General features: G+C 48.1%; 1 protein-coding gene and 1 long non-coding RNA gene across 3 annotated transcripts in view; both read right to left on the reverse strand.

Annotated features, from left to right (window-relative positions):
* Window positions 1–371: 371 nt before the first annotated feature.
* On the reverse strand, window positions 372–7714 carry LOC144496768 (uncharacterized). Its single transcript, XR_013498426.1, has 3 exons — window positions 6169–7714; window positions 5183–6111; window positions 372–1095 (listed from the first exon to the last, which is right to left on the reverse strand). It is a non-coding gene; the product is annotated as an uncharacterized LOC144496768 (long non-coding RNA).
* Window positions 7715–10952: 3238 nt separating this feature from the next.
* Window positions 10953–11938, reverse strand: part of LOC144496750 (zinc-binding protein A33-like) — an 18291-nt gene continuing 17305 nt past the window's right edge. For both annotated transcript variants that reach the window (XM_078217268.1, XM_078217269.1), the window contains one exon: window positions 10953–11938. This exon is cut by the window's right edge and continues 174 nt beyond it. In XM_078217268.1, the coding sequence (XP_078073394.1) occupies window positions 11535–11938 (404 nt within the window). In that variant the 3' untranslated portion in view covers window positions 10953–11534.

The raw sequence follows: 11938 nt of genomic DNA on the forward strand, positions 1-11938 counted from the left end.
GGAAATCGTCCGACAAAGATTCAGATTCCACTCGAGACGTTAACTTTGTTTCTCTCCCCACAGACGAGACCGGCTGAGCATTTTTCCAGCACTTTTATTATTAATTTGATCTGCGGGTGAATTGAACAAGGAAACATGTTGTTGCAGTATCACCAGAAGCCATTAGGTGGGGCTGCTGCACTGGATTTTAAAAATCTAATTTGATTGCTGCAATACCATTCTTAGCCACGGGGAGGTGGTGTTGCTCTGTCTAATTTCACTTTCATTCTCACATTCTAACTATCCATCAATTCTCCAGTTATTAATCCAGGAGGACTTTCTTATCCTCTCTGTACTCGGAAAACAGGCCCAGATTTTTGAATTCACCAATCAGGCCAATCAGATAGAGGCTGCACAGAGGGTCAGGACCCGCCAGACCCCATCATGTTTATGCCTTACTGCATGTAGCCCACATTCCAGTGCCCATATAAGGAGACACTGGCTCCACCTCCTTCAGCTCTTTGTTTGGAATAAGTCTCAGGCCAACCTGGCCACAGGAAACCCTAGCGTGCTTACAACATTGACCAAAAACCTGTTTAGCTTGATTGAAGTTGAATCTCTGCAGGTTATTCAGCTACAGTCCTTCCTCTTGACCCTTGAAGCCACAGGCAAAATGGATCACTTACCCATGACCAAATCGACATGGAAGTGAAACTCAAACCGCAAGACAATCAAATAAATTCATTCAAAATACACAATATCAATGTTATATCACATACATCACTGAATATGTTACATACGGCATTCATGTTTACACCACCATAACTCTGCATTTAACTGTTTGATTACCTCCGTCTTCCATTTAATAACCCTTATTGTTACCACAATTAAATACAACAAGGTATGAAAGATTATTAATTGTTGCAGGCTTTGATATTCAGCCTTTTAATTTGTACCCTTCAAGTTACCAGACCAAGTCACGGAGTTCTCTTAAACAGCTGTTTCAATTCAAGCTATATAGCGAGGATCCTGGAAAGTCACAGGTCAGTGCCAGTAACGAACCAGAGCCCAGATTTTAGGAATAAACAAGCAGTTATAGTTTCAAATTGTATGTTCCTGTCAGGCAGGGAGGAAATGGCCGAGTGAGGGAACCATGGTTCACAAAAGAGGTGGAATGTCTTGTGAAAAGGAAGAGGGAAGCTTCTGTAGGGATGAGGAAACAAGGTTCAGATGGCTCGATTGAGGGTTACAAGTTAGCAAGGAATGAGCTGAAAAAGGGGCTTAGGAGAGCTAGGAGGGGACACGAGAAGTCCTTGGTGGGTCGGATCAAGGAAAACCCCAAGGCTTTTTACTCTTATGTGAGGAATAAAAGAATGACCAGGGTGAGGTTAGGGCTGGTCAAGGACAGTCGTGGGAACTTGTGTATGGAGTCACTAGAGATAGGCGAGGTGATGAATGAATACTTTTCTTCAGTGTTCACCAAGGAGAGGGGCCATGTTTTTGAGGAAGAGAAGGTGTTACCGGCTAATAGGCTGGAGGAAATAGATGTTCGGAGGGAGGATGTCCGGGCAGTTTTGAATAAACTGAAGGTCGATAAGTCCCCTGGGCCTGATGAAATGTATCCTAGGATTCTTTGGGAGGCAAGGGATGAGATTGCAGAGCCTTTGGCTTTGATCTTTGGGTCCTCGCTGTCCACGGGGATGGTGCCAGAGGACTGGAGAGTGGCGAATGTTGTTCCTCTGTTTAAGAAAGGGAATAGAAATGACCCTGGTAATTATAGACCGGTTAGTTTTACTTCGGTGGTTGGTAAATTGATGGAAAAGGTCCTTAGAGATGGGATTTACGACCATTTAGAAAGATGCGGATTAATCCGGGATAGTCAGCACGGATTCGTGAAGGGCAAGTCGTGCCTCACAAATTTGATAGAATTTTTTGAGGAGGTAACTAAGTGTGTTGATGAAGGTAGGGCAGTTGATGTCATATACATGGATTTTAGTAAGGCGTTTGATAAGGTCCCCCATGGTCGGCTTATGATGAAAGTGAGGAGGTGTGGGATAGAGGGAAAGTTGGCCGATTGGATAGGTAACTGGCTATCTGACCAAAGACAGAGGGTGGTGGTCGATGGAAAATTTTCGGATTGGAGGCAGGTTGCTAGCGGTGTGCCGCAGGGACCAGTGCTTGGTCCTCTGCTCTTTGTGATTTTTATTAATGACTTAGAGGAGGGGGCTGAAGGGTGGATCAGTAAATTTGCTGATGACACCAAGATTGATGGAGTAGTGGATGAGGTGGAGGGCTTTTGTAGGCTGCAAAGAGACATAGATAGGATGCAAAGCTGGGCTGAAAAATGGCAAATGGAGTTTAACCCTGATAAAGGGTTAGAATATAAAGACTGACAAATCCCCAGGGCCTGATGGAATCTATCCAAGGCTGCTCAGGGAGACGAGAGGTGAAATCGTTGGGCCTCTGACGCAAATCTTTGTCTCGTCACTGGACACAGGTGAGGTCCCAGAGGATTGGAGGATAGCCAATGTGGTCCCGTTATTTAAGAAGGGTAGGAAGGATAACCCGGGTAATTATAGGCCGGTGAGCTTGACGTCCGTGGTGGGGAAGTTGTTGGAGAAGATTCTTAAAGATAGGATGTATGCGCATTTAGAAAGGAATAAACTCATTAACGATAGTCAACATGGTTTTGTGAGAGGGAGATCATGCCTCACGAACCTGGTGGTGTTTTTTGAAGAAGTGACCAAAATGGTTGACGAAGGAAGGGCCGTGGATGTTGTCTATATGGACTTTAGTAAAGCATTTGACAAAGTCCCTCATGGTAGGCTAGTGAAAAAGGTTGGATCCCATGGGATAAAGGGGGAGGTGGCTAGATGGGTGGAGAACTGGCTTGGTCATAGAAGACAGAGGGTGGTAGTGGAAGGGTCTTTTTCCGGCTGGAGGCCTGTGAATAGTGGTGTACCACAGGGCTCTGTATTGGGACCTCTGCTGTTTGTGATTTATATAAATGATCTGGAAGAAGGAGTAACTGGGGTGATCAGTAAGTTTGCGGACGACACAAAACTGGCAGGACTTGCAGATAGTGAGGAACATTGTCAGAGGCTACAGAAGGATATAGATAGGCTGGAAATTTGGGCAAGGAAATGGCAGATGGAGTTCAATCCTGATAAATGCGAAGTGATGCATTTTGGTGGGAATAATGTAGGGAGGAGCTACACGATAAATGGAAGAACCATAAAGGGTGTAGAGACGCAGAGGGACCTGGGTGTGCAAGTCCACAGATCCTTGAAGGTGACGTCACAGGTGGAGAAGGTGGTGAAGAAGGCATATGGCATGCTTGCCTTTATAGGACGGGGCATAGAGTATAAAAGTTGGGGTCTGATGTTGCAGATGTATAGAACGTTGGTTCGGCCGCATTTGGAATACTGCGTCCAGTTCTGGTCGCCACACTACCAGAAGGACGTGGAGGCTTTGGAGAGAGTACAGAGGAGGTTTACCAGGATGTTGCCTGGTATGGAGGGGCTTGGTTATGAGGAGAGATTGGGGAAACTGGGGTTGTTCTCCTTGGAAAGACGGAGGATGAGGGGAGACTTAATAGAGGTGTATAAAATTATGAAAGGCATAGATAGGGTGAACGGTGGGAAGCTTTTCCCTGGGTCGGTGGTGACGTTCACGAGGGGTCATAGGTTCAAGGTGAAGGGGGGGAGGTTTAACACAGATATCAGAAGGACATATTTCACACAGAGGGTCGTGGGGGCCTGGAATGTGTTGCCGGGCAAGGTGGTGGAGGCGGACACACTGGGAACGTTTAAGACTTATCTAGACAGCTATATGAACGGAGTGGGAATGGAGGGATACAAAAGAGTGGTCTAGTTTGGACCAGGGAGCGGCGCGGGCTAATTGTTCCTGGTTTCTCGTTTCAAGGCTTCATTCTATGATCATCTTGCTGGTGCCAGTACAGAGTGAGACTGCGGATAGTTGGGAACCTGTCTCGGGGGCAGGGAATTCATATGGTGTTCGTGGAAGTGGAAATGACTAGGGTTGGGAAGCATTTTCCGATCGGGGCCATTGTGATCTCCTGGACTCGTTTCGATCGCCTCAGGGGGTCGGAGAGGAATTTCCCAGATTTTTTTTCCCCATATTGGCCCTGGGTTTTTTCACTCTGGGTTTTCGCCTCTCCCTGGAGATCACATGGTCTGGAATGGGGGGGTGGGGGTAAGTTAATAGGTTGTAATGAACAAAGCATCGTAGCTGTGAGGGACAGCTCGGTGGATAGGATATTGGTATGTAGATAGGCTGGAAAATTGGGCGGGGATCCTGGATTCAGGATTCAATCCTGGACCGGGGAGCGGCGCGGGCTTGGAGGGCCGAAGGGCCTGTTCCTGTGCTGTATTGTTCTTTGTTCTTTGTTTGTTAAATGTGAGGTGATTCATTTTGGTAGGACTAATTTAAATGTGGATTACAGGGTCAAAGGTAGGGTTCTGAAGACTGTGGAGGAACAGAGAGATCTTGGGGCTCATATCCACAGATCTCTAAAGGTTGCCACTCAAGTGGATAGAGCTGTGAAGAAGGCCTATAGTGTGTTAGCTTTTCTTAACAGGGGGTTGGAGTTTAAGAGCCGTGGGGTTATGCTGCAACTGTACAGGACCTTGGTGAGACCACATTTGGAATATTGTGTGCAGTTCTGGTCACCTCACTATAAGAAGGATATGGAAGCGCTGGAAAGAGTGCAAAGGAGATTTACCAGGATGCTGCCTGGTTTGGAGGGTAGGTCTTATGAGGAAAGGTTGCGGGAGCTCGGGCTGTTCTCTCTGGAGCGGAGGAGGCTGAGGGGAGACTTAATAGAGGTTTATAAAATGATGAAGGGGATAGATAGAGTGAACGTTCAAAGACTATTTCCTCGGGTGGATGGAGCTATTACAAGGGGGCATAACTATAGGGTTCGTGGTGGGAGATACAGGAAGGAAATCAGAGGTAGGTTCTTTACGTAGAGAGTGGTTGGGGTGTGAAATGGACTGCCTGCAGTGATAGTGGAGTCAGACACTTTAGGAACATTTAAGCGGTTATTGGATAGGCACATGGAGCACACCAGGATGATAGGGAGTGGGATAGCTTGATATTGGTTTCAGATAAAGCTCGGCACAACATCGTGGGCCGAAGGGCCTGTTCTGTGCTGTACTGTTCTATGTTCAAATTCAATTACAAGTAATTAGCATATCCCAATCAGGGTATATGAGTTCCCTCTATACATTCGTAACTATTGATTCATAAGGTACAGATATCAAAATCAATCACAATATTACATGCCTTCTTATTAATTATAATATCCAATCAGCGTGAAGACTTAATCATGTCAGCTGACCTAATTCATCATTGTTACAAGTTATCATTGACGACCCAGTTTGTGTCCGTGAATATCGCTCCTCCTCCCAGCTCCAGGTGTCTGATTTAATGAATTCTCTCAGACGAAAGGCCTCAGTGCTTATCTGTGAAGACTTTTATAAAGACCTCTGGTTTTTCTCACAACAGTTTACATGATTTTTAAACTTGTGTGATTATTAACCCTTTTAGTCCCCCCTTTAGCCATTGGCTGACCACCCAAACAGGCCAATACAATGTTGAGAATTCCTCTCCGAATCCTTTGGGTGGCCAGTCATCCAGGTACGAGAGGTATCTGAAACTACTCTGTGTAATTTTCAGCTTTAACTTTTCTCTTTCTTTTATACAGGTGTTGAAGTGTAACTTTTTTCCTGCTAATTACTTGTAAAAGACAGACTTTACAAATTCGTTCTCGTCAAAATAACAAGCATTTAATAACGAAGCTCTGCATGCAGAAGATGGCGAAGACTTGAGGTCAGAGAGCAGTCGGTACAGCTGCTAATTCCTCCACCAAGTCCGCACCTCGCCCCAGAAACAGTCCACAATTTATACAAAACCAGTATCAGCTTTTGTGACAAAGGCTTACGCGGGAAAATGAGCAATAAAACAATTAGTAACAACGTCAATACAAGTGGCATCACCGTGACTTCCGAGGCCCCTCGGTCTAATCAATAATAACATTATCTTGTCCTTTGAAGGAACAAAATGGTTCGGTGACTCCCTCACCTCCGACCTCATAGAATCATAGAAACCCTACAGTGCAGAAGGAGGCCATTCGGCCCATCGAGTCTGCACCGACCACAATCCCACCCAGGCCCTATCCCCATTTCTCAAAACACCCTGAGATCAGGCCAGTTGGCCTTGTTTAATGTACGTAATTCTAAGGCACTTGTCAAAACACCCTGAGGTCACGCCAGTTGGTCTTATATTGTTTTATTACTTCCCTTCCCTCAGATAAGCAGAGACAGCCTTAGTTTGACTTACTAGTTTGGGCGAGGGTCAAATGGTTTAGCAGCTGCTTTGTTCTGTGGTTTTTGTGTTAGAATCACCTCGAGCAAGTAGCCACTTTTCCCATCATGCCACGATTAGTTTGTACCATATCACATTCTCTCCTGTTGTTATATCATGACAACTATCTAAATAGGTATATCCATAACTTGATTGACAATGCATTTGCACAAACAGCCAAGCAATCCTATCCCCAGTAGCAGTAGGAGCAAGAGTAAGAAGGCCTTAAAGATCCAATCAAACAACCCATGTCCCAGCCATCCTAGCCAGCCTGGCAGGTTATAATCATGAAACTCTCGGCCAACCTCTTGAAGCTGATCTGCCTGCTTTTTAATGTGGTCAGCCAGGGTAGTGATATTGTCAGAGGCGCCTGGGATATAAGTGCAGCACTCCTGACCTATAATTGCACACGTTCCCCCCTGTGAGGCTAACAGATAGTCCAAAGCCATTCGATTTTGTAAGGCCACAGTCCGGACAGCCACTAGCTCAGCCGAGACCTCGGCCATTGCCTGTCCAGTTGCCCGAGCTTCTGCTGCGTTTATGTTTGCCAGTTGTTCCAATGCCGAGGCCATAAGAATCAGTTCCTTTGCAGCCTTGGCTCTTCCATAGGGTGGAAAGGCTAACATAAAGAACCATTCGGTTCCGCTGATGGCCCTTCTGATTCGCCAGGGGTGGTGCTGAAGGGAGGGCAGGTAGTGCATGGAAGGGGCGACATATCCCAGGTAACAGGATCCAATCCAATTGGCAGGGAGCCACGCATAGGCTCTTGTGCCACAAATGAAATATGTTCCATTATAGGCCGTAAAATCATCTCCAATTGGTTAGGCGGTTCCCCACCGTTCCTGGAAAAACAATGTCCCACCACTGGTGTGTTCCTGATCGTTTTAACCTGGTGGCAGACTGGGTGGCTCGGTTCACCTGTTTACGTCCCTTATGCATTTGTCCTTTCGAGCACTTGACATATTGATGGGCAATTTCCATCGACTCCTCCGTGGCCCGTCTTACCAGTTTCCCCGGTGTCTCGTCAATGGGGAGGCGATGGCCGAGTGGTATTATTGCCAGACTATTAATCCAGAAACTCAGCTAATGTTCTGGGGCCCTGGGTTCGAATCCCACCACGGCCGATGGTGGAATTTGAATTCAATAAAAAATATCTGGAATTAAGAATTTATTGACGACCATGAAACCATTGTCGATTGTTGGAAAAACCCATCTGGTTCACGAATGTCCTTTAGGGAAGGAAATCTGCCGTCCTTACCCGGTCTGGCCTACATGTGACTCCAGATCCCTGCAATGTGGTTGACTCTCAATTTGGTATTCTTGCAATTGTCCTGATGAGTGCAAGATGAAAAGCTTTGATAGCATGTCTCTTTATTCAGCAGTGTTCGTGTATGTATTTCTCAGAATCCTGGCCTGGTAATATCAAAGAAAACTTCAAGTTCATAACAAAGTAAAATGTGACTGATTGAGTTTATTAATTTCAATTTAAGATTGTGCACCCAGATTTGGAAATAATTTTGAATTACATTTAAATTAATGATTCAGAGTCTTAGGCCAGTCTTGTGTGGAGGATTCACTGTCGCTCTCCTCCAAAGAGTGACATTCCAGATAGACAGTGGTGAAGGATAGAACTGGAGCCAATCTTTACACACTTTTATCTGCATTTATTTACAGAATTACACATTAAAAGCATGTACCTCCGAACCCAACAATGACAGTTTCAGTCTGTATCTGTTTATTCCTCTTTTAAACAAATCTAAACAATGAACTGCCCCATTTGAACGAGGCAGGAATAACCCACTGGAGCAAAGATCCAAAACTTAAAAGAAACTTTAAAATTCAAATTAGAATTCTTTTACCAGAGGTGATGTTGAGTGAGCCACCACCCCTCCACATCCACCTCCTCCATCTCCCCCTCCTCCCTCACGCCCCTGCCCTGCCTCCACCCCCACTCTTTGCTCATGAAAGATCTCAAGTGTCCCAGTGGATCTGTGTGCACCTCATCCTTGAGGGACACCTAGACACAGATGTAGCTGTGGAAGAGAGGCAGGCAGTTACACCAAATGATCCCCTTGACTGCCCACTGCCCACTCCTGTTAATGGTCACCTTTACCAGGCCCAGGAACAGACCAATAAGGAGATCCTCTGCCCGCTCTCCTCAGCACCGTGTGCTCAAAGATCAGGAGCGTGGGGCTGAAGTGCAGCCAGAAATTGAGCAGCAGCCCCTTCAGATAATGGAAGAGGAGCTGGAATCTCTCACACTCGATAGAAATATTAAACACAGACTCCTCCAGGTTACAGAAATTACAGGCAGCCTGGGAATCAGTGAATTGATTTCACTCTCCATTGCACGGGACTGCCGTGTGTAACACCCTTCACCCCAAATCCCCGATGGACAGAAGGAGGATCCCACATGGACAGCATCCCACTGGGAGACCCTGCCTCCTCCGGACAACAGGACAGAACGCCACAGAGTGTCTGGATGGGCGATGAGATTGAGGGAGTGGAAGCTGTGCAAGAGCAGCCCGTACAGGAAACCCCTCCGGGCAGAGTGGAATGGCAGAGAGGGGATTTACCCTCAATCAGACACTCCGGAACCATGGACAGGAGCTGGATTAGCCAACAAAATGGGCCCTGAATCTGATGTCCACAATATTGGTGATCCACCATCAAACTCTTTCTCCTGATCCAGGTGGGATTGGTCAGGGTGGATCCTGTGGGCCAGCACAGTGCCAAGGTGGGCAGACATGGTCCTGACAAAGATCCTGTAGACCGTGCTGAGGAGGGAGACTGGACGCCACTTCATAAACAGGAGGAGATCCCCCCTCTTGGGCAGCAGGACAATGATGGAGAGGAACATTTCCCCGGTCACTGGATTTTCCCTCAGGACCCGTGTGTAGTCTCTCCGCCCACCCCCCCAGGACATCCCAGAACCTGCTGTATGGTTGGCTTGTCCAGCCCCAGGGACTTGCCCCTCGAGAGCCAGTCAGGGACACTGGTCGGCTCAGTCAGGCTAAGGGGAAAATCGAGTCACTCAGCACCCTCTGTGCTGACCTTCAACAGATCCTCCCACAAACCTCTGTCAGCATCATCACTGGACTGATTCAGAGAGGAGGGCTCGGGAGTAGGCTGGGGCCTGGATACTAATACTCTCCCGATTCAAGACCAGGGATCCGCATCGTGCAGCAGCCCCAGGTGCTGCTTACGGAGTCGCTGTCTTTTTTCCAGTGAGTAGAAGATGGGGGAGACACGGTCCAGGTCCTGAGGGAACCGGATCTGTGATCTCACAAACACACCACAGGACTCGATAATCTGCTGCTCCCTCAGAGCGCCCTTCTTCTCTCCGTACACCTTCCACAGGGCCGGTCCTTGTTGTGGGGCTTCTAGGATGCTTTGCTCGTTCATGTAGTTATAATCACCATTCCCCTCAAATAGCCAGACAAAGTCACAGAGTGGTTCAAAATGATTTACTGAAGACTAGAGCTACAGGACCCTTTTTAGACCATTAAGGCCAGTCAGAGTTCAGAATTTAGAAATACACAAGCAGTTATAGTTTCAAATTTGATTACAAATAATTAGCATAGACCAATCAATGTACAGGAGTTATCTCTATCCACTCACAGTTATTGGTTAAGGTTACATCATTCATAAGGTACAGATATTGAAACAAATCACAATCACCTTATGCTTGCTTAATTGTAACATCCAATCAACATTAGGTTTTGATTGTAGGTTATTGTTCCAACTATCTTTGGACACCCCAGCTGTGTCTGAATGTAAGAACACAAATCAATCCTCCCATTCCAAATGTCTGCTTCAATGTCCTCTCCCAGACGAAGGCATCTTCCTCCCCTTCTGTTTATATGAAAGGTCTGTAACTCAGACACTCGGCCTTTGCCTGGCAATAGCAGCTTACTATCCTGATATGCATGTCTCTGCTGTTAAACTGTGTGCAGGCTTTTTTGTGGTTTAACCCTTTCACTGGACACAGTTATTAATATGGCTACTATTCTCTTCTATAATTATTAGTATGGGTACTATTCCCCCTCAGTCCTCAACTCAGAGTGAACTCCAGGTCGAGCACCTCCTGCTCCCACCCCTGAACCATGGCCTTCTGTCCCCTCAGCGAACCCCTCACAGACTCCCGACAGAAGATGTGAACCTTCCGTGAGACGTCAGCTCCGACCATCGGTCGAGGATCAGCTGGAGTTTGTCACGAGCTGTCAGCCAGGAATTCCCGGAATTCCCTGAGGGAGATGAGGGGGAGTCCCCCACTGACGATGGACTCTCAATCCTTCCCGGCGCCCTCCACTGACTCCCAGTCCTCCTCTGTATTCTCACTGTCAGTGACCACCCCCCCTCACCCCAGCCGGCTCTGCCTCTGTCACCATCCCACCCCCAGGATCGAGGGCAAAGGGCCCCTCCCTGGGCTGCTCTGTAGGTTCTGGGTCAGAGGGTGACGGCGGTTCAGGATCCCGCTCCACCTCAGGCACCGGGTCACACGGTGACTCAGGGAAAAGGTCTATCCCCAGAACCAGTGACCTCGGTTTTAAAATCAAAGATGGAAAATGGGGGCCTTCCTCCCACCCCCACTTCCCCCCCCCCCCCCCAGTGACCCAGTGTGTGGGGCCTTCCCCTCCCCCACCCAGTAACCCAGTGTGTGGGGGCCTCTCCTCCCCCAGCCAGTGACCCAGTGTGTGGGGCCTTCCCCTCCCCCACCCAGTGACCCAGTGTGTGGGGGCCTCTCCTCCCCCACCCAGTGACCCAGTGTGTGGGGCCTTCCCCTCCCCCACCCAGTGACCCAGTGTGAGGGGCTTCCCCTCCCCCGCCCAGTGACCCAGTGTGTGGGGCCTTCCCCTCCCCCACCCAGTGACCCAGTGTGTGGGGCCTTCTCCTCCCCCCACCCAGTGACCCAGTGTGTGGGGCCTTTCCCTCCCCCGCCCAGTGACCCAGTGTGTGGGGCCTTCCCCTCCCCCATCCAGTGACCCTGTGTGTGGGGCCTTCCCCTCCCCCACCCAGTGACCCAGTGTGTGGGGCCTTCCCCTCCCCCACCCAGTGACCCAGTGTGTGGGGCCTTCCCCTCCCCCACCCAGTGACCCAGTGTGTGGGGTCTTAAGTGAATCCTCGACCAGAGGAACAAACCCCCCATTCCCAACACAAGAAAGTCTTTATTTGGATGAAGGGATAAAACCCTCGTCCTCCTGGATTGTTACTGTCCGGGGACAGATTTTCAGGGGTTCTGTGTTTTTACCCCCATCAGTGAGTTCTGGATAGAAATAAGGATAGAGTTTCTCAGTGAATGTACCAGTGAAAGTGTAGATATGGGACTTGTTATCCGAGTTATAAAAGGACACCTTCCCTCCCTCATAATCCAGACAGACTCGAATCTTTCTCGGATTCACACTCAGATCTAAACGTTTCCCTGGTTTCTCCCAAGCCCAGTATTTATTCCCCTCTCTCAGTGCCATTGCCCAGAATCCGGTATCTGGATTCAGGGCGATTTTCCCCTTCCTATTGATGGACTCCTTGGCCACACCCACATCCCACTCAGTCTTGTTTCCCACCTCCACCT

Source organism: Mustelus asterias, chromosome 8, assembly GCF_964213995.1.
Source record: "Mustelus asterias chromosome 8, sMusAst1.hap1.1, whole genome shotgun sequence".
Classification (NCBI taxonomy): Eukaryota; Metazoa; Chordata; class Chondrichthyes; order Carcharhiniformes; family Triakidae; genus Mustelus; species Mustelus asterias.